The 22,022-nt window shown below is 55.9% G+C and overlaps 1 protein-coding gene across 5 annotated transcripts in view; it reads left to right on the top strand.

Moving 5' to 3' along the window:
- RAB11FIP5 (RAB11 family interacting protein 5) overlaps window positions 1-22,022 on the top strand; it is a 43,224-nt gene that overhangs the window by 3,620 nt on the left and 17,582 nt on the right. For all 5 annotated transcript variants that reach the window (XM_054632626.2, XM_077177939.1, XM_077177938.1 and 2 more), the window contains exons 2-3: window positions 13,892-14,331; window positions 18,064-18,739. In XM_054632626.2, the coding sequence (XP_054488601.2) occupies window positions 13,892-14,331; window positions 18,064-18,739 (1,116 nt within the window). The remainder of the gene's footprint in view (window positions 1-13,891; window positions 14,332-18,063; window positions 18,740-22,022) is intronic.

The raw sequence follows: 22,022 nt of genomic DNA, 5'->3' as shown, positions 1-22,022 counted from the left end.
GGAGTTGCACAAGAGCAGCCTGAGAGCTCTCATGGCCTTTTTGGGCGTCCCAGGGCTTGTCCCACGCTCAGGCAGCTCCGGGGATTGGGCTTGGCAGGCAAAGCAAGCTCTGAGCATCATTTCCCCCTTTGCATGGAGCCTTTGTGCATCCAGAGAGCCCTGGGCAGGGCCCTGGGCAGGATGTCCTGGTCCTCACCTCCCTCCTCTGACCTGATCCTGCAGCTCCTGTGCTGTGCAAAGCCAGGCTCCAGGAAAAGAGGGATTTTTGGGAACTCACAAGGCAGCTGTTGCTTCTGCTTCCCAACATCCAGGAAATGCCCTTGGAGTCCCACGTGGGGCTCATCCTGTGGGGTGGCAGCGAGCCAGGGACTCTCCCCTGCACACCCAGCCCATCAGCTGAGAGCCCTGGAGTGCTTTGGCTTGGAAGGGGCTGTAAAAGTCACCCAGTGCCACCCCTGCCATGGCAGGCACACCTCCCACTGTCCCAGGTGGATCCAAGCCCCAATGTCCAGCCTGGCCTTGGGCACTGCCAGGGATCCAGGGACAGCCCCAGCTGCTCTGGGAATTCCAGCCCAGCCCCTCCCCACCCACTCAGGGAGCAATTCCCAATTCCCAATATCCCGTCCATCCCTGCCCTCTGGCAGTGGGATCCATTCCCTGTGCCCTGTCCCTCCAGCCTTGTCCCCAGTCCCTCTCCAGAGGACTTGGGAACCTTTCCCTTGGCCCAGGGTGAGCAGCAAGGGAGGGGACACTGAGGGGACAGGAGGGAACACCTGCAGGGCTGGCCCTGGATCTCCCTGCCTGGGAACCCAAAATCCCTGATTTGCAGGGTGAGGGTGAGGCTGACGGCAGGAGGAGGGCCCAAGGTGTCCTGGGCTGGCTAAAGCCCTGTGGCCATTCCCTGGTCCCTCCCTCTCTGCAGAACCATTTCCATTTGTCCCTGTCCCAGAGATCTCCCATGGGCCTGGGACAGGTTGCAGGTGCAGGCAGGGAGCTCCAGGGCTCAACGCCCAGGGTTTGGGGTCTGTGTGTGAGGGGCAGTGGGTGCAGCAGGGGTCAGGATTCCTGATCTGCCTTTCCTGCAGTGACTTGCACTTGTTCCTGACAGGGAACTTGTCTGGGGGAGTTGTTCCCTCTGCAGAATTAGCTCAGCTCTGACTTCCCCAAAGCCCTTCCGTGCTGCACTTCCCTGTTCTGGTTCCCCTTCCTGCCCAGCTGTGGGGCACCTGCTGCAGGGGGGCTCGGGGGGTGCCAGGGCCTGGGGCTCTCCTCCTCTCCCCAGCACAGGGCCTTTCCTTTGGCTGCCAGACTTTGCCAGCCCAGCTCCCTGGGGCCACCAGGGCTTCTCTGCTCCATGTGGGGATGGAGGAGCTCCTCAGAGGAAGGAACAGGCAATTCCTTGGGTTTGGGAGAATGCCATGGAGGCAGGGAGAGCAGAGGATGGAGTTTGAGCCCCAGCACGGGCAGGGAGGCTGGGAGAAGGAGAGGGCTGACCCAGAGGGGCCCATCCTGCCCAGTGATGGGTGCTGCCCGTGTGCTCAGTGTGTTGCAGGGGTGAGAAGCTCCCTCAGAGCCAAGGATGGTCCCAAATCCCTGCCAGGAACCCCACACCAGGCACTTGTCCCTTGCTGGACTGGTGGCACCCATCCTGTCCCCTCCTTGCTGTGGCAGGTGCTTCCCTGGCACTGTCCTGGTGTTCCCCCTGGCATGGACCCGCTCCCATCTCCTCCCCAGCCCCTCTGGAGCTGGGTCAGCCCACGCTGTGCCTGCGGGGTCTGTCTGTGTCCCTCCCTCCCTCGTTTAATGAAGATCAGGAGATCATTAGCAGTGGAATGGGGCTGTGGCAGCCCGCAGGCTCGGGGCTGTGCCATCTCCCTGGGACCTGGTGCTCCTTGTCATTCCCAGCCTGGCCTTGGCTCCTCGTGCCAGGGGACACTGTCACACCCAGGCTGGAGCTGTGTCTGCTCCCTGGGGAGCTGAGCCCAGGCCAAATCCCTGCAGCTCTGTCCTTGGCACGGCTGTCCTTAGCCTAGGGAGAGACCTTGCAGTGGGGTGGGGAGGAAACTGCTGCTCTGGGGTGGGAGCTCTGCATGCAAGGGCAAACAGAGTGCCCAGCAGGGCTGGTGAGGGGCTGTGAGGGGGCCAGGAGCACCAGGGAGCTCCTGGCATGCCCTGAGCTGGGATGGTTCAGGCTGAAAATGCAGCTCTGAGGCAGGAAACGCCCTGGAGTGTGGAAATGCTGCAGGGGAGGAGGGGCTGCTGCTGCCAAAAACTGGGGCAGGATGCTCTGCTGTGGGGGCAGGGGGACAGCCAGGGCTGGGGTGGCAGCTGTGGGGACCAGGGTGGGGTGGATCTGGGGGGACCAGAGTGGGATGGATCTGGGGGGACCAGAGTGGGATGGATCTGTGGTGATCAGGGTGGGATGGCATCTGTGGTGACCAGGGTGAGGTGACACCCATGGTGACCAGGGTGGGATGGATCTGTGGTGACCAGGGTGGGATGGATCTGTGGTGATCAGGGTGGGGTGACACTCGTGGTGACCAGGGTGGGATGGATCTGTGGTGACCAGGGTGAGGTGACACCCTTGGTGACCAGGGTGGGGTGGCATCTGTGGGGACCAGGGTGAGGTGGCACCCGTGGTGACCAGGGTGAGGTGGCACCCGTGGTGACCAGGGTGGGGTGACACCCGTGGTGATCAGGGTGGGATGGATCCGTGGTGATAAGGGTGGGATGGCATCTATGGGGACCAGGGTGGGATGGATCTGTGGTGACCAGGGTGGGATGGCACCCGTGGTGATCAGGGTGGGATGGCACCTGTGGTGACCAGGGTGGGATGGATCCGTGGTGACCAGGGTGGGATGGCACCCATGGTGATCAGGGTGGGATGGATCTGTGGTGATCAGGGTGCGATGGCATCTGTGGGGACCAGGGTGGGATGGATGTGTGGGGACCAGGGTGAGGTGACACTCGTGGTGACCAGGGTGGGGTGACACCTGTGGTGACCAGGGTGGGATGGCACCCATGGTGACCAGGGTGGGATGGCACCTGTGGTGACCAGGGTGGCATGGATCTGTGGTGACCAGGGTGAGGTGACACCCTTGGTGACCAGGGTGGGGTGACACTCGTGGTGGCCAGGATGGGGTGACACCCTTGGTGACCAGCTGACCCCAGGCAAGTGTTTGCCCTGAGCTGGGAGCCCAGGGCAGAGGCCCCAGGTGCCCCACAGGGTGTTATTTTGGGTGTAATTTTGCACCTACCTGCCCAGTTAACCCCATTTCCACCCAGCTGCCATTGCTGGTTTAAGGGGTTTAAGGCCCTTGCTCTGCTCTCCTGCAGGAAAACTTTGCTTTTCTCATTTTTTGAGATATTTGAGTGGTCTGTTCCCAGCTTAGCTAATCTGGCACATTGGGTCTGGTGTCTTGGTGGCTGAGAGCGCTGGCCCATCACCCTCCATCATCTTACAGCCCAAAAAGCTGCACACTCAGGCTTCTCACTGTGTCACATGGATTCTCCAGAGCCCTGACTGCCTCCAGCTGCAGAAAAACCTGCAGCACAAACCTGGGCAAACCCCTCAGTCCTGTTGGTGCAGAGCTGCAGGCCTGGGGCACAGCTCAGCTGTGCTCAGTCCCTGCTCCAGGAGCCTCCCTGCTCCCTCCCATCCCTCCAGAGCCTGGCTGCAGGGTGGGCTCTGCTCCCCTCCTCTTGGGGGATGCTCCTTGTGGCTCCTGGAGGAATCTGCTCAATGCTGGAGGAGCCCAAGGGAAACCTGGCATCCTGTGCAGCGCCAGGTGGGAATGGCCTCTGAGCCCCTCTCTGTGCCTGGGGCCTGTCAGAGCCTGTGCCTGCCTGAGGTGTGCTCAGACCTGCCCTGGAATTCTCCTGCTCCATCACGTGGCCTTTGGGAACTGCATCCCTGGAGCAGCAGCCTGGGGGCTCCTCCCCAGCTCTGCATTGCCAGGGGGCTTTTCCCTGACCAACCCAGTGAGGATGAGGGAGTGGGGCTGCTGCTGGGCTCAGCATTCCTTCCCTTTTCCCAAACCTTTCTTTGTGTTTGACTCACTCCTGAGCAGGGGCTGGTGTGATGGGTGAGCAATCCCTGTGTGACCTGTTCCCAGAGCAGCTGCAGCTGCTGCTTTAGGCTGTGTGGAGCCATGGGGCTGGTGTGCCTTCCCCTGGCGTTGGTGTCCCTGTGCTGGCATTGGTGTCCCTGCCCCTGGCATTGGTGTCCCTGTGCTGGCATTGGTGTCCCTTCCCGGGGTTGGTGTCCCTGCCCTGGCATTGGTGTCCCTTCCCGGGGTTGGTGTCCCTGCCCTGGCATTGGTGTCCCTGCCCTGGTGTTGGTGTCCCTTCCTGGGGTTGGTGTCCCTGCCCTGGTGTTGGTATGCCTTCCCCTGGCATTGGTGTCCCTGTGCTAGCATTGGTGTCCCTGCCCTGGGTTGGTGCCCCTGCCCTGGCATTGGTGTCCCTGTGCTGGCATTGGTGTCCCTGCCCTGGCATTGGTGTCCCTTCCCTTGTCATTGGTGTCCCTGCCCTGGGGTTGGTGTCCCTGCCCTGGCACTGGTGTCTCTGTCCCAGGGTTGGTGTCCCTTTCCTGGCACTGGTGTCCCTGCCATGGCACTGGTGTCCCTTTGGAGAACAGGCATTCCTTTGGGTGCTGGTTCTGTGTGTTCACCTGCCCTGGTGCCTCTCCCAGCCTGAAGTAGGAAGGACCCACACCAGAGGGTGTTTCTCCTGTATGCCCCAGGATCCACAGCATAGGGTGTTTCTCCTGTATCCCCCAGGATCCACAGCATAGGGTGTTTCTCCTGTATCCCCCAGGATCCACAGCATAGGGTGTTTCTCCTGTATCCCCCAGGATCCACAGCATAGGGTGTTTCTCCTGTATGCCCCAGGATCCACAGCAGAGGGTGTTTCTCCTGTATGCCCCAGGATCCATAGCAGAGGGTGTTTCTGCTGTGTCCCCCAGGATCCACACCAGAGGGTGTTTCTGCTGTATCCCCCAGGATTCTCAGCAGAGGGTGTTTCTCCTGTCTCCCCAGGATCCATAGCAGAGGGTGTTTCTGTTGTATCCCCCAGGATCCACAGCATAGGGTGTTTCTCCTGTATCCCTCAGGATCCATAGCAGAGGGTGTTTCTGCTGTATCCCCCAGGATTCTCAGCAGAGGGTGTTTCTCCTGTATCCCCCAGGATCCATAGCAGAGGGTGTTTCTCCTGAGCCCCCCGTGCCCTGGAGGGGCTGCCAGGAGCAGCTGCTCCCATGGGGCCTGTGCAGCAGCCCCTGGTGCTCTGCAGTCTCACAGGGTCAGCTCGGGGCTCGTGTTGGTTTGAGTTCTTGTGGGCAGGGATCAGCAGCACTGCCAGTGTCACCTTGTGCTCTGGGTTGTGTCCAGGCAGCTCAGGTCACTGGGTGCCCACTGGGTGGTTTATTGGGAGGCAGCTGGGGTCTCAAACTGTGTGTGCTGAGCAGATAAATCCGGCTGGGCTGATCATGTCCTGCCTCCTGCTCTTGCTGCCCCCTGTCATAAATGTTCCACTCTGATTTACACTTCCTGAAATCTTCCCTCCTTCCCTCTTCCCACCTGTCCATCCTGTGCTAGAGAAAAGCCTCAGATCCCAAAGAAAAGTGATTTGGGATGAAGCTGCTGCCTGTGCTCCCATGCCAGCCCCATCCTGGTGGCTCAGAGCTCTTTCCCATCCCTGGTATCTGTCCCCTCCATGCCATCCCCTGCTTGCCTGTGACCGTGCCAGGCCTTGTCCCATCCCTGGGGCACAGCCAGCAGCTGGGGACACCAGCAGGGCTGGCTTTTCCCTGCTTTTCAGGCTGTTCCTGCCACTGAGTCCCTCTGGAGTGCCACCACCTCTGTTCCTGGCCCGTGAGTGCTGGGATGAGCCCTTTGGCAGGTGCCAAAGGGATTTTCTCCCCCGGATTGCTGGGTGTCCCAGAGGAGCACCATGGCCAGGGCTCCCTGCCCCTGCACACAGCTCCTGCTCTGCCTGTTGGAGGGGCAGGGCTGGGCTCTGGCTGTGTGAGCAGCTGCCCTTGGTTCCTGGTTTGTGAGCACTTCTGGGAAGAGCATTTGGAGAGATGAACTTCCCACCTCGGCCGCTCCATCCCCAGGGAATCAGCCTGTGTTTATTTCCCATCTGTGCTTTCAGCAGCTCGCAGGGATCACCTGCACCATCAGCCATCCAAAACCAGAACAGCTTCCCAGCCCTGGCAGGGGGAGCTGGGGCAGGAACACAAAGCAGACAGAAAAGCACAGAATTCCCCGGGGCTGGCTTGTTTTCCACCCCGTGCTTCCCCTCTGGGCTAGGTGAGCTTCCTCCTGCCCAGCTGCCTCACTGCAGGGAAATGTGCCTGTGCTGGGCTCTCAGGGGGCTGTGCCAGCAGGGGCTGCCCTCTGTGTTTGCCCTGCACTGGTGCTCCGTGCCCTGCCCTGCTCTGGCACTGTGGCAGCCCTGCTAAATCCTCGATTGAAGGCTGGGGGCTCTCCTGGCCGGGCAGGCTGACCTTGCTGCAGGGATGAATCAGCAGGAAATGCCAGCCTGGAGCAGGCTGGGAAGAGCCTCTGGCTCTGTGTCTGTGTCTGGCTGCAGCTCTGAGCTGGGCAGGGCAGGATTTCTGCTGCTTTAGGTGAGCCTGGCCTGCCCTGGCAGTGCTCAGTGCTTTGGGGAGCCTTTGGGGGAGCACCTGAAGTGGGAGTGCTCCAGAAATGCTCCAGCTGTGCCTCCTCCCCTGGTGCATCCCTGAACCCCAGGGGTCACCGAGGGACTTCACTCCCCCAGGAAACTCCTTTGAACTCCCTGCTGGCAAAGCACTGGGACCAGTCTGAGAGGGAGACTGGAGCTCCTGGTGCCCAGGGTGTGCTGGGCAGGGCTGGTGGGGCTCTGGAGGTACAGCTGAGCTGGAGCTTGGAGGGGAATCCTGGGGACCCCAACCAGAGCCATTAGAGGGCAAAGGTGGTCTCCATGGAATAACCCATGTTCTCCCTGGGATAACCCATGTTATCCTGGAATAACCCATGTTATCCTTGGGAATAACCCATGTCCTCCTGGAATAACCCATGTTCTCCCTGGGATAACCCATGTCCTCCTGGAATAACCAATGTTCTCCTGGAATAATCCATATCCCCATGGGAATAGCCCATGTCCTCCTGGAATAATCCATGTTATCCTTGGGAATAACCCATATCCCCATGGGAATAGCCCCTGTCCTCCTGGAATAACCCATGTTATCCTTGGGAATAACCCATGTTCTCCCTGGGATAACCCATATTCTCCTGGAATAATCCATGTTATCCTTGAGAATAACCCATATCCCCATGGGAATAACCCCTGTCCTCCTGGAATAATCCATATGCCCATGGGAATAGCCCCTGTCCTCCTGGAATAACCTGTTCATGCCATCCCAGAGATCCTGGCTGTGTCCTGCTCATGCCACCCCAGAGATCCTGGCTGTGTCCTGCTCATGCCATCCTGGGTGCTGGCTGTGTCCTGCTCATGCCACCCCAGAGATCCTGGCTGTGTCCTGCTCATGCCACCCTGGGTGCTGGCTGTGTCCTGCTCATGCCATCCCAGAGATCCTGGCTGTGTCCTGCTCATGCCACCCCAGAGATCCTGGCTCTGTCCTGCTCATGCCATGTCCTGCTCATGGCCAGCCCAGCACTCCCAAACTCTGCAAGGTTTCTCACTGGTGGGGAGTGAACAGTGCCCAAGCATTCCCCTGTAGCTCCATGAATGTTTCATGGGCCAGGGGTGTCCCTGTGCCCCCTGGACTGTCCCCTGCTGCCCAGGAGGGGACAAAGCCCAGAGGAGAAGGGAAGGTGTTTGCCCTGAGCAAATCCACCCCATCCTCATCCTCTGTGGGGTCTCTTTCCCCCCATAACCACATTCCTGTGCTCCTGTTGCCCTTGGCTCAGGCAGGGGTGCTGCAGGATGAGGACAGCTGTGGGTTTGGGAGCCCTGTGTCTGCTCCCTGTGCCTGCCCTGATCCTGACAACAGCAAAGATGTAAAACCAGAGCTGGGGCTGTCTCCCCAGGCTGCCCCTGGCACTGCTCCTCTCCTCACAGGGGGAGCAGGAGGAGCAGAGCCATTCAGGGCTGTCTGGGAGGGCTGGGCTGTGCTCATTAACCACCCTGACCTAAATGAGTGTGCACAGTCCTACCGTGGGCCCTGGGGAGCCCCTGCCACACGGGGCTGCTCCTGATTCAGGGACAGCCCAGGAATGGGGGCTGCAGGGCCCCCTCAGAGCCTCCCCAGAGCTTCCCCTTGCCAGGCTCTCCCGGCTGGGTTTGCTCTGCCCAGCTGGGCTGAGTCTCTGCTCCCTCCCCCTCAGCCTCAGCAGGCTCTGCAGGCCCTGCCCTGCATGGAACACAGATGTGGGGTCCCTCGCTCTGGGGATGCACCCCAGCAGTGCTGGCCCTGGGCAGGGTCACAGGGACAATGCACATTTGTCAGCAAAGAGAATGTCCCAGCCTGTGGCTTGTGCCTTCTGTCTGGCTGGGGCTGCTCTGCCTGGCTGTGACACCCTGGAGGTGTCACCCTGGAGGTGTCCCATGGATGTGTCACCCTGGAGGTGTCCCTGGGCCCTCCATTCCCTGGAGGTGTCACCCTGGAGGTGTCCCCATTCCCTGGAGGTGTCCCATGGATGTGTCACCCTGGAGGTGTCCCTGGGCTCTCCATGCCCTGCAGGCGTCACCCTGGAGGTGTCCCCGTTCCCTGGAGGTGTCCCATGGATGTATCACCCTGGAGGTGTCCCTGGGCTCTCCATGCCCTGCAGGCGTCACCCTGGAGGTGTCCCCGTTCCCTGGAGGTGTCCCATGGATGTATCACCCTGGAGGTGTCCCTGGGCTCTCCATGCCCTGGAGGTGTCACCCTGGAGGTGTCACCCTGGAGGTGTCCCATGGATGTGTCACCCTGGAGGTGTCCCTGGGCTCTCCATGCCCTGGATGTGTCACCCTGGAGGTGTCTCTGAGCTCTCCATGCCCTGCAGGTGTCACCCTGGAGGTGTCTCTGAGCTCTCCATGCCCTGCAGGCATCACCCTGGAGGTGTCCCCGTTCCCTGGAGGTGTCCCATGGATGTGTCACCCTGGAGGTGTCCCCAAGCTCTCGGTGTGTCAGCAGGACATTCCCTGGCAGGGCAGGGGGCAGGAGCTGGGGGAAAAGGAGCAAAAAGGAGCAGCTCCCCAGGGAGCAGAGGATGCTGATCCAGGAGGTTCCCTCCCCTGGGCAGCACATCCCAGCTGCAGGGAGCAGGGAAGCACATCCCAGCTGCAGGGAGCAGGGAACCAGCACAGACCAGGACACACCTGGAAGCACATCCCAGCTGCAGGGAGCAGGGAAGCAGCACAGACAGGGACATCCCTGGGAAGCACATCCCAGCTGTAGGGAGCAGGGGAAGGAACACAGACCAGGACACACCTGGGAGCACAGCCCAGCTGCAGGGAGCAGGGAAGCAGCACAGACCAGGACACACCTGGGAGCACAGCCCAGCTGCAGGGAGCAGGGAAGCAGCACAGACCAGGACACACCTGGGAGCACAGCCCAGCTGCAGGGAGCAGGGAAGCAGCACAGACTGGGACATCCTTGGGAAGCACAGCCCAGCTGCAGGGAGCAGGGGAAGGAACACAGACCAGGACACACCTGGGAGCACAGCCCAGCTGCAGGGAGCAGGGGAAGCAGCACAGACAGGGACATCCCTGGGAAGCACATCCCAGCTGTAGGGAGCAGGGGAAGGAACACAGACCAGGACACACCTGGGAGCACAGCCCAGCTGTAGGGAGCAGGGGAAGGAACACAGACCAGGACACACCTGGGAGCACAGCCCAGCTGCAGGGAGCAGGGAAGCAGCACAGACCAGGCCACATCTCCTCACCTGCAGCAATGCTGCTCCTGCTCCCCACCAGCTCTGGCTCTGGGACAGGGTTTCACTGCATTTTAATTGAAGTTTTGTGACCTGCCAAGGCTGTGTGGGGCTGGGACCCCTCCAGACCTTGGGAGGGTCCCCCAGAGCGGGTGGCTGGGGGTGAGTGGCTTGTCCTGGGTGTGCTGTGCAGCCAGGGGCTGCATCCCATCTGTGGCCTCCCACCCCCTCAGGAAGCAGATCCTGCTGGATCCCTGGGGCTGGATGTGCTTGGCACAGGTCCCTCCCTCCCTCCCCTGCTCCAGAGCTGACTGATGTAACCCAGTTCTGCTCCTTCAGACCTGGAAAAGGGATCTCATGGTTGTTTCCCGGGTGTGTTGTCTATTCCCATGAAAAGCATCGTGTCCCTCTCCAAGATGGGACCTTGGGTGGCCCCAGCCCAGAAACCCCTCCCAGCGTCCCCCCAGGGCAGCTCCTGCAGGAGTTTGGGAAACCCAGGGCTGTGGGAGGGGGTTCCTGGTGGAAAGGTGCTGTGGGAGTTTGTGAGTTGCTCCCTCCCTGGTTCTGCTGTCCTGCTCCATCCCAGCAGTTTGCACCTCCTGTTTCCTCTGGGGCTGATTCATAAAAAACCCAAGCACTCGACATGGAGCAGCTGGATCCTCCCAAACCCTCGTCCTGTGCCACAAACTGAGAGCTCAGCCTAAAAATAGCCCTGTTGCCTGTTAGAGGTGCAGCCCTGAGTGCTGATGAGGTCTTGGGAACCAGAAATAGCTCCAGAGTCCCAGCAGGAGCAGAGGTTCTGCTTTTTGGAGCAGCTCAGGCTCAGCCCCCAGATCCCCTTGGATGCTCACAGGGCTGGGGGTGCTGGGAGCACACCCAGGCTGTTCCAGGGGAGCTCCTGCCTTTCCTGTGTTAATCCCCCAGGTCCTCCCTGGTTTTTTCCACGGGATGATGTCAGGCACACAAACTCCAGTCAGGAGCTCTTTGTCTTTGCTGAGCAGTGACTCAGCCCCCCAGGTTCTCCCTGCCCAGCTGCCAGGCTGCTGCAGCCCTTCCCTCCTGAGCTGCTTCCAGCTCCTCCTTCCAGAGCAGAATGCACTGGGGATGTTCAGGCAGCCTTTTCCCCTCCAGTCCCTGGGGAAGTGTCCTCCTGATGCACCTGCTGCTGCTCCCACCCCACCCCATCCCATTATCCTATCCCATTATCCCATCCCATCCCATCCCATCCCATTATCCCATCCCATCCCATCCCATTATCCCATCCCATCCCATCCCATCCCACTCCACCCCATCCCATCCCATCCCATCCCATCCCATCCCATCCCATGATCCCATCCCATCCCATTATCCCATCCCACCCCATCCCATCCCACCCCATCCCATCCCATCCCATCCCATCCCATCCCATCCCATCCCATCCCATCCCATCCCATCCCATCCCATCCCATCCCATTATCCCATCCCATCCCGTTTCCTTCCCTATTTTTTTTCTTCTCAGTGGCTTCACTCTCCACTGAGTGAACCAGTGGGATTTTTATTTTCTGGGGAATTGCTAATGCATGTCAGAAGTGTCTTCACCTCCCATTGCTCCCAGGAAGCACAGCCTGGAGAAACAGGATCTGTCCTTAGCCTGCAGCTTTCCTTGGGCCTTGTTAAGGGGAATTTTAATCAGAAATTCATTTAATACTTGGATCTGGGTGGGATCAGGGCAGTGGCTGTGCTGGGTTCCTGCTGATCCTGCTTCAGGTGCCCTGGAAGGGGTGCCTGGACTGGCAGAGAGATGGGGGGTGAAGTGATTTTTGGGGAGGAGCAGATTTTTGGGGAAGAATAGGGAAGCACGGTTCCCTGCTGGCCTGTGTTTGGTGCTGCCCCATTGGAATGTGGGAATGGAGAGCAGGGGGTGGCTCTGGGTGTGTGTCCCCAGTGCCACCGTTCCCCCCTCTAGCAGGAGTCCAGACCCCTCTGCCATCCCATTCCAGGGGCTGCTCCATGCCCTGCCAGCTCCCAGCCATTCCTGAGGAGGCCCCAGCACCTAAAGGGAGGCTGGGGGTGGTTTTGCCTCGTGCAGGGAATGGTTTGGAGCCTTTTCCCACGTTCCCCCAGTTCCATGGGCAGCTTTGGAGCAAAGTCTGTGTCTGGGGTTTTGTGTGGGGTGGGACAGTGGGAAGCATTCCCAGGAATCCTCAGGAATCAGTGGGAGCTTTGTGCTGGGCATGGCCAATAGCTCCTTCTGGAAGCTGCTGTGGGAATGTGGGGATTGCCCCCAGATCAGCAGCCTGGGAAGGGTGGCCTTGTCTTGGGTGGGGCTGGAGCTGCTCAGCAGCTGCTGCTGCCCCAGAGAACTCCTGGCATGCATCACCCTTTAAAGCATTGATCCAAGGACACTTGCAGGCAACCCTGAGTGAGCATCTTTGCTGGAGTGAGACACAGCAGCTCTGGCAGGAGCTGATTCAGTGGATGCTGTTGAGCTCCTTTGCCATTGTGGCTCAGTCTCAGCTGGGAGGATCCCTGAGTCACTGGCTCTGGGGCATTCCAATCACGAGCACAAAATGCTGGTGGCTTTGTCTCCTTCCAAACAGCTCCCAGCTTTGCCTGCAGAGTCCCAGTGCTGCCTGGAGGGCTCAGTGAGCTGCTGCTTTCCAGGCTACTCAGTGGAAGGGCAGCGTTTGTTGTGAGGAGGGGGATGGACCTGGGGCTGCAGGTGCACCAGGGAGGGCTCAGGTCCTGTGTGCTGTGTCCCAGGTGCACCAGGGAGGGCTCAGGTTCTGTGTGCTGTGTCCCAGGTGCACCAGGGAGGGCTCAGGTCCCATGTGCCATGTCCCAGGTGCACCAGGGAGGGCTCAGGTCCCGTGTGCCACGCCCCAGGTGCACCAGGGAGGGCTCAGGTCCTGTGTGCCATGTCCCAGGTGCACCAGGGAGGGCTCAGGTCCTGTGTGCTGTGTCCCAGGTGCACCAGGGAGGGCTCAGGTCCCGTGTGCCATGTCCCAGGTGCACCAGGGAGGGCTCAGGTCCTGTGTGCCATGTCCCAGGTGCATCAGGGAGGGCTCAGGTCCCATGTGCCACGCCCCAGGTGCACCAGGGAGGGCTCAGGTCCTGTGTGCCGTGTCCCAGGTGCACCAGGGAGGGCTCAGGTCCCGTGTGCCGTGTCCCAGGTGCACCAGGGAGGGCTCAGGTCCTGTGTGCCATGTCCCAGGTGCACCAGGGAGGGCTCAGGTCCTGTGTGCTGTGTCCCAGGTGCACCAGGGAGGGCTCAGGTCCTGTGTGCCATGTCCCAGGTGCACCAGGGAGGACTCAGGTCCTGTGTCAGCTCTGTGTGGGGTGTTTGTGTCTCTGACTTGGCTTTAGGTGATACCTGGGACACTTGGGTTAGAATCCCAGCATCACTGAGGTTGGAAAAGCCCTCCTGGATCATTGAATCCAATCCCCAATGCCCAAAGCACTGAGTGCCACATCCAGGCATTCCTGGGACACCTCCAGGGATGGGGACTCCAAACCTCCCTGGGTATTTGCAAAGTTTTCCAACCCTTTCCCTGGAGAAACTCGTGCTAGATGTCCCTGGTGTGTGGTGGTGTTCACAGGGGTCCCAGGATGAGGGAAGAGACGAGGATCTGACTCCATGTTTCAGAAGGCTGATTTATTATTTTGTGATATATATTATATTAAAACTGTACTAAAAGGATAGAAGAAAGGATTTCATCAGAAGGCTGGCTAAGAATAGAAAAGGAATGATAACAAAGGCTTGTGACTGACTGAGACAGTCCAGACAGCTGGGCTGTGATTGGCCATTAATTACAAACATCCAACATGGGCCAATCAAAGATTTACCTGCTGCATTCCACAGCAGCAGATAACCATTGGGTACATTTTGTTCCTGAGGCCTCTCAGCTTCTCAGGAGAAAAAATCCTAAGGAAAGGATTTTTCAGAAAATGTCATAGCTACACTGGTGCTTTCTCTGCTCCAAGTTCTGCTGGCTTGTGGCTCTGGGAGGTGACAGGGCCCTTCCCTTGTGTGTCCCCTGTGGCTGCAGGTGGCACAAGCTGCACTCCAAGGCTGGGAAGAAGGAGAAGGAGCGTGGTGAGATCCTGGTGAGCCTGCAGTTCACCAGGCACAGCCTGACCGCCAGCATGTTCGACCTGTCCGTGAAGGACAAGGCGCGCTCGCCCTTCGGCAAGCTCAAGGACAAGGTGACAGGCAAGAAGAAGTACGACCTGGAGTCGGCCTCTGCCATCATCCCCAGCAGCATGGCAGCCCTGGACGTGGAGGATGACTTGGAGCTGGGGGGCAAGAAGTCCAAGCTGAAGGGTTTCTTCCTGAAGAACAAGCTGCGCCGCTCGTCGCTGACGCAGTCCAGCACGTCCCTGGGCTCGGACAGCACCATCTCCTCTGCCAGCCTGAGCCTGGCAGCGCCCGTGCCCGACGTGCCCAGGTCCCCCAGCAGGCAGGGCAGCCTGTCCACCGAGCGCTCTGGTAAGAGGATCAGGGATAATCCCCCTGCCCTGCTCCCCTTCCTTTGCTTGCAGGGGCTGCTGAGACTGCCTTGCAGCTCTGTTAACTGATTGCTGACCCAGCACACAGCCAGGGACTGGGGAGTTGCTGATTCCAGTTCCAGGAATGTGGAACCAGCAATGTGGAATTGGTCAGGCTGGGAAAGCCCTCCAGATCATGGAGTCCAGCTGCTCCCTTAGCACTGCTAAGGCCACCACTGCCCCATGTCCCCAAGTGCCACAGCCACAGGGCTGTGAAATCCCCTCAGGGATGGGGACACCAGCCCTGCCCTTTCCATGAGGAATGTCCCCAGTGCCCACCCTGAGCTCCCCTGAGGCCGTTCCCTCTGCTCCTGTCCCTGTTCCCTGGGATAAGATCCCAAATCCCCCCAGCTGTGCCCTCCTGGCAGGAGCTGTGCAGAGCCACAAGGGCCCCCTGAGCCGCCTTTGCTCCAGGATGTCACTAAGAGGTGACACAAAACCCCCGAGACCTGTGTGCTGGCACTGAGGTGTTTGCCAGAACAGGAGGAACATCCCAGATTTTACTTTTCCATGCCTGCACAGGATCTGGGGGTTCCTCAGGGCTCTTCCTTTCAGCCCCTCGGGGCAGTCCCTGCCAGGAGGGCTCTGCTGGGCTGGGCTGGGCTGAGCTGGGCAGGGCTGAGTTGAGCTGAGCTGGGCTGAGCTGAGCTGGGCCAGGCTGGGCTGGGCTGGGCCGGGAAGGGCTGGGCAAGGCTGGGCTGGGCTGTGCCGGGCTGGGCCGAGCTGGGCTGGGCTGGGCTGGGCTGGGCTGGGCTGAGCTGGGCTGTGCCGGGCTGGGCCGAGCTGGGCTGGACCGGGCCGGGCCGGGCTGAGCTGGGCTGGGCCGGGCCGGGCCGGGCCGGGCTGGGCTGGGCTGGGCTGGGCCGGGCCGGGCTGAGCTGGGCTGGGCCAGGCTGGGCTGGGCCGGGCCGGGCCGGGCTGGGCTGGGCTGGGCCTGGCTGCTGGCCCTGCCCTGGGTCACTGCTCTCTCTTGAATGAGCCTCCTCCGCTTGCAGGCGCAGCCCAAGCAGGGCCGGCTCCAGTGATTAAAACAATCTGAGCTCTTGGCACTCCCAGGGCAGTCATTTACAAACAAAAAAGGCCCTTGTAGGGAATTAATTCTCCCTTGGAAACAAATACATCATTAAATGGTTCAGTTGGCTGAGACAGCACATTGCCAGGTTGGGTGGGAGTCCCCAGGGAGGCCCTGTGGCTTCTGCTGGTGACATTCCTGTGCTGGTTCCATCATCCTTGGGCTGAGCCTTCCAGCTACTGGGAGCTTCCCTTCCCATGGCAGGGAACTGGAACTGGGTGGTCTTTAAGGTCACTTACAGCCCAAACCATTCCACAATTCTGTGAAGGAAGCAGCATCTCCAGCTGGGAGGGACAGGCAGCTGTCAGTTGTTTTCCTTGGGTTCTCCATGACTTTTACCCCCAAAAATTGGCAGTAGCCATGAGGTCACAGGATCACAGAATTGTTAAGGTTGGAGAAGATTGTTAAGATGATCAAGTCCAACCCTCAAGGCAGTGGGAGGGAGAGGCAGGCACTGCACCCTCCTGGCTCATCACACCAAGCAGTGGCCTGGAGCCCATGGCCCCATCATCTCTTGCTCAGTGCAAACTCATACATCACATGGAAGCTTAAAAACCCTTTAAGGAGCTTCTGAGGAGTTCCTTGCATTTATTGTCAAGCTCAGATCCTGTCAGACAATGGGTTTGTCATCTTGCAGAGCCTCCTCTGGGGGTCCTCCCCTGCTGTGCTCGGGGACAGTTTGTGTCTCCAGTGTGGCCACACACCAGTGAGCTGTGCTTTGCATTCCAAGGGTTTAATCACAATCCCGTGGCAGGGAGAAGGTTGGGGTGGTTTCCAGCTCTCTTTGGCATGTCCAGGTGGAAGACAAGGATGATCTTGTGAAAAGTGCATATTGTATGGCTCTATGCAGATATTTACCATATCTAATTTGATGTATTGGTTAGTAGTGCTGCATTAACATTTCAATAATATGATAAATGTAGTCTTGTAATTAAAAGGTAACTTTTGTAGTTAAAATAAGAACTATGTTAGTGAGATGTTTTAAAGAAAGGAATGAGACACTTGCACCAGATAGCAGCCCCAGGACACCTGAATTTTTCAGAGAAAAAGAATTTATTGCCCTCTTATCAGAAGAAATGAACTTCTTCCCGCCTCGAAGGCGCTGTTAGGATTAGAAGGAAGAAGTTGACGATGACCAGACAGAATCCTGTGTTTGAATGGAATTGATGCATCATGTGTGAAGTGTGTGAATATGCAATAGGCTGTTGTTTTTAAGGGTTAATCCTTTGTTAACGGGGTCCTTTTTCGGGCTTGTGCTGCCCAGAAAAGGTACCTGGAGGTCTGTAATTCTTTGTCTTTATTGTCTCATATTGTCCTAATCCAATTGTAAAAATTATTATTACTCTAATTGTAATAATATTACTATTATTATTACTATTTTAGTAATAATTTCATTATTACTATTATCTATATTACTAGTTTAATAATTTTTATAATTATTTGCATATAGTTATATATAATATATATTATATAATTATATATATTATATATAATTATTTGAAGATAATAGATATAATTATTTGTATATAATTATTTTATTTTCATAATTATTTTTATAATTATTTATATTACTATTTTTATTTTTATAATTTTAGTAAATCTTTTTTATTATTGTTATTATTTGCATTACTATTTTTAATAATTTTTATAATTATTTTATATAATTATATATAATATATATTATATATAACTATATATATAATTTTTATATAATTATTTTATTTTTACAATTATTTTTTACTAATTATTTGTATCTATCTGTATTTTTTATAATTTTAGTAAAATTTTTAATTATTATTACTATTATTTGTATTACTATTTTTATAAATTTTTAATATAATTATATATAATTTATATTATATAATGATATACTATATAAAAAATTATTTGTATATAATTATTTCATTTTTATAATTTTTAATAATTATTTGTATTACTATTTTTAGTTTTATAATTTTTAGTAAAAATTCTTAATTATCATTATTATTCGTATTACTATTTTTATAATTTTGTAATTATTTGTATATAATTATATATAATATAATATATAATTATATATATTATATACAATTATTTGTATATAATTATTTTATTTTTATAATTATTTTTAATAATTATTTGTATTACTATTTTTATATTTTTATAATTTTTAGTAAAATTTTTTTATTATTATTACTATTATTTGTATTACTGCTTTTATTTTTTTATAATTTTTAGTAAAATTTTTTATTATTATTACTATTATTTGTATTACTGTTTTTATTTTTTTCATAATTTTAGTAAATTTTTTTTTATTATTATTACTATGATTTGTATTAGTTTTTATTTTTTTAATAATTTTTAGTAAAACTTTTTTATTATTATTACTATGATTTGTATTACTGTTTTTATTTTTTTATAATTTTTAGTAAAAATTTTTTATTATTATTACTATTATTTGTATTACTGTTTCTATAACTTATTAAACTTGAAACCTTTTTATTACTATTCAACTTTAAACATTTTTTATTACTATTTTATTCCTATTAAACTTTGAACATTTTCAGACCAAGCGATTGGTGTTTTTCACAGTCGGTTCTGTTGTGTGTTTGCTCCCCGCAGTGAAGGAGCTGCTGGCCTCGCCCAAGCTGAGCCACAAGAGAGCGTTCAGCGATGATGATGCGGCCCAGCGCAGCCCCGCCGAGCCCGGAGCCCCGCAGAGCCCGCAGGCCCGCAGGGAGCCCGGCTCCCGCTCGTCCCTGTGCATCAACGGCAGCCACGTGTACGGGGAGGAGGCAGCGGTGCCCAGGAACCCGCCCGCCTCTGCCCCCCTGCCCGTGCCCCGCAGGCAGGACGAGCCCCTGGGCTTCACCCCCCTGCCCGCCGAGCCCCCCTGGGCGCTGGGCAGCCTGGAGAGGGCCCAGCAGAGGGACGAGCCCAGGTTCATCCCGTCCCCTCCCAGCCTGGCCCTGCAGGAAGAGCTCAAGGTGTCCACCAAGGCCGTGACCCTCAGCAACCACCTGGGCAGGGCCAGGATGGAGGAGAGCGCCCGCCTGGAGGGCAAACCCAGCCAGGCTGCAGCTCCCCTAGGCTTCCCCACCGAGCCAGCCAAGGACAGAGCGCCTGAGGACGGCAGGAAGGAGGACAAGAAAGCCAAGGGAGGCTTCTTCCACCACGGGGGCAAAGGCCAGGGGGACAGAGGGACCCCCGTGCACGCCTCGGCCGCGGGGGATGAGAGGAGTAAGAGCAGCGGCTGGTTTGGGTCCAAGGAGCCCAAAGAGTCCCCTCAGAAACCCAGGTCAGTGCCAGGGGTGTGGAGGTCCAGGCTGGTGATTCCCGCCCCAAATTCCTGTCTCCAGCGGCTCCTGGGTGCTCCTGGGAGTGCTCAGGCGAGGGCAGAGCAGGGGAAATGCTTCCTTGCTCTTAAATGTCTCAAAGGGAAGGGGATTTTCCTGGATCCTCTCCTGGTTTCTGTCAGAAACCACCTCTGCTGGATGTGGGATGTGTTTTGCTCTCAAGGAGGGGAGGGATCCCCTCCATGGAGAGGTGAGGCTCAGTGTGGTCACACCAAGTGGTTCTGTGGCCTCAAAATACAGATTCATTATCCTTTAATGAGCTAAAAGAGCTTCCCTGGGAGTCAGGCTGGGATGTGGGATACTGGGATTTGTAATCACATTCCTGTTATGAACCCCACACCCCCTAGAGGGTCTGGTCAGGGTGCAGTACTTTGGGTATTTGAGATACCATGAATATTCCCAAAGTAACTAATCCCAACCCTGCTCTTTCCTCTTCCCATCCCACCCAGCCTCCCCTTCTCCCAGTAATGAATCTCTAACTGTTCTTGCTTTGTGTGGTGATTCATCCCTCCAAATCCTCAGGGTTGGTGGTGTTTGTGCTGTTCTTGTGAGGAATTCATCACCCGTGTCCCCCCTGGAGCTGAGCTGGCAGTCCAGAGGTCGAGGGTGGTGTCAGTGAGAGGCAGGAAATGGGGTTAAAATCAGCCAGAGAAAACAACCAGCACTCAGGGCAGAGCTGCTTCAGTCTGCAGGCTTGTTTGTTAGAGGGATTTTCTAATCTGGGCTGACTTTACCCTCATTTATTAAGCAGAAGGATTTTGGTTCAGTCTGAGCCTCCCTTAATGAAGAGGGCACTCCTGGTTTATTCCACATAACCTGGCTCCCACAGGGGTTAAACTTGTGAGGGGATGAGCACATCCCTCAGCCTGGCTCCAGCACCAGCCCCAAAATTCCTCCTTTCCACAGGAAGGTGTCGTGCTCGTGGTGGCCTTGAGGCTGCACAGGCTGAGCTGGGGACCCTGGGACAGGCAGGAGCTGCTCCCTGGGGCAGGAACATCAGGAATATCCCATCCCACTGGAGCTCAGTCCCACAAAGTCTAGCACTGGCAAGGAGCAGGCAGGAGGAGAGACAAGTGTGAGGTCTGGGGGCTGCTGTGCTGCACCCCTGGCATTCCCTGTCCCTGGCAGTGCCCAGGGATGGGGCTTGGAGCACCCTGGGGTGGTGGAAGGTCCCTGTCCATGGCAGGGGTGGAATGGGATGGGCTTTAAAGCCCCTTCCAACCCTCACCATGCTGTGATTCTGGGATTCCCAGGAGACTCAAAGCCCTGGCAGTGCTTTGGTGTCACATGCCAGGGCAGGGTTTGTGCATGAGCCTGAAGGACTCTGGTCTCTGCACCCTGTCCTTGAGGAAGGACAGAGCATTCCCACTCAAGACTGTTCTTTTAATTTTTTTTTCTAATTTTGGGGTAAGAAACCCGCTGATTGAGGCTTAGAATAAAAAATCAAGGCTTAAAAATCCTGCTGTATCCAGGCAGTGCCTCCACAAATGCCTGAGGCAGCCAGGGAAGCATCGATGGGATGGGATGGGATGGGATGGGATGGGATGGGATGGGATGGGATGGGATGGGATGGGATGGGATGGAGCTGCCCTCAGCATCTCTCTTTGGGGCCTTTTCCTTTGGAAAATGGATGAGAAGCCAGCAGGTTTTCCCCTTTTCCTTTGGAAAATGGATGAGAAGCCAGCAGGTTTTCCCCTTTTCTGTGGGAAATGGATGAGAAGCCAGCAGGTTTTCCCCTTTTCTGTGGGAAATGAGTGAGAAGCCAGCAGGTTTTCCCCTTTTCCTTTGGAAAATGGATGAGAAGCCAGCAGGTTTTCCCCTCTTGGCAGTGCTGGGAAGGAGGCAGGCAGGGCCATGATGCTCTGATTTTGAGGCAGGGATGTCAGATCCAGCTGGAGTTCAGCTCCTTGTCCGTCCAACCCAGTGGATAATCACCAGGAGTGCCCCTAAACACTGCTGCTTCCTGACAGCTCCCTGCACTCATCCCCAGCCCTGCTCCTTTCCCAGAGACTTCCACTCCATGGCTTTGTTTAAATCCACTCCAGTGCTCACAGTTTAATCTCAGGCTCAGCCAGAGCTGAGCTTTGCTCAGAGCTGCCGTGCTGAGGACTTTGTCCTTGAGGAGAGACTTGGGTGAGCAGTGGCAGCAGCTCCTCTGGCTGGGGTTTTCTCTCCCAAAACCGGGAACGGATCCCAAGCAGCACGAGCTGCAGGAAAGGAATTCACAGAATGCCTTTTGGGTGTTTAGGAACATAGGAGTGGGCTTTAGGTGCAGTTTGCAATTGAGAATGGGAAATAGTGAGCTTGAACTGGAGCAGGGGGATTGAGAGTGGGAGCTGGGAGGAGTGGCTCCTGGAGCAGGGGGAAATGCTGGAGCTGCCTGGCTGGGAAGGGATTCTCCCTCCCAGTGTCCAGGGATTGGGCTGAGCTGAGAACCAGGGACTGGGATAGCTGAGAACCTTTGGGGAGCATTGCAGGGATCATTTGGTGACTGATTGCTGCACAAAGGCCCTGTCCATCCTCACAGGGACAGGGTTTGTCTCTGCCCTGCTCTTCCCAGTGCTTCAGTTTTCCTGGCCATTCATTAGGACATCATTACTCATTTTAATTATACACAGCTGACTTCTCTGATTTCATTTTGCTTCCTTACACTGAACGACCTCATGGCCAGGCTGCTGGTTCAGGTCAAAGCTGTGGAAGAGCTTTTAGGTCTTGGTGGCTTCAAAGTGCCAGAGGGCAGGGTCAGAAGGGATCTTGGCAAGGAATTCCTGGCTGGGAGGGTGGGCAGGGGCTGGGCTGGAATTCCCAGATTTGCTGTGGCTGCCCCTGGATCCCTGGCAGTGCCCAAGGCCAGGTTGGACACTGGGGCTGGAGCACCTGGGACAGTGGGAGGTGTCCCTGCCATGGCAGGGGTGGCACTGGATGGGATTTGAGGTCCCTTCCAGCCCAAACCATTCCAGATTCTCTGGTCTCTGAGGGTTCTCTGATGTCCATCTGTGGCTGTCCAGTAGCATTGTCACTCCTAGAGCTGAATTAACCCTTGCTCTGGAGAGAAGCACCCTCTGAACTGAGCAGTTTTAAGTCTTATTTGCAGAAAGGACTTTTCCCCTCCTGCTCTCCTGACTCTGGAAACTTCTGCCAGCAGCACCCTCTCACCTGTCTGCCCACCTTGGATAGGCCAAGTTTAACCCAGAGCTGAAGGTGGTGAGAAAGCATCAAAATCAG

This window comes from Agelaius phoeniceus, chromosome 4 (genome assembly GCF_051311805.1).
Source record: "Agelaius phoeniceus isolate bAgePho1 chromosome 4, bAgePho1.hap1, whole genome shotgun sequence".
Lineage (NCBI taxonomy): Eukaryota > Metazoa > Chordata > Aves > Passeriformes > Icteridae > Agelaius > Agelaius phoeniceus.
This window is presented reverse-complemented; position numbering and strand designations above follow the sequence as displayed.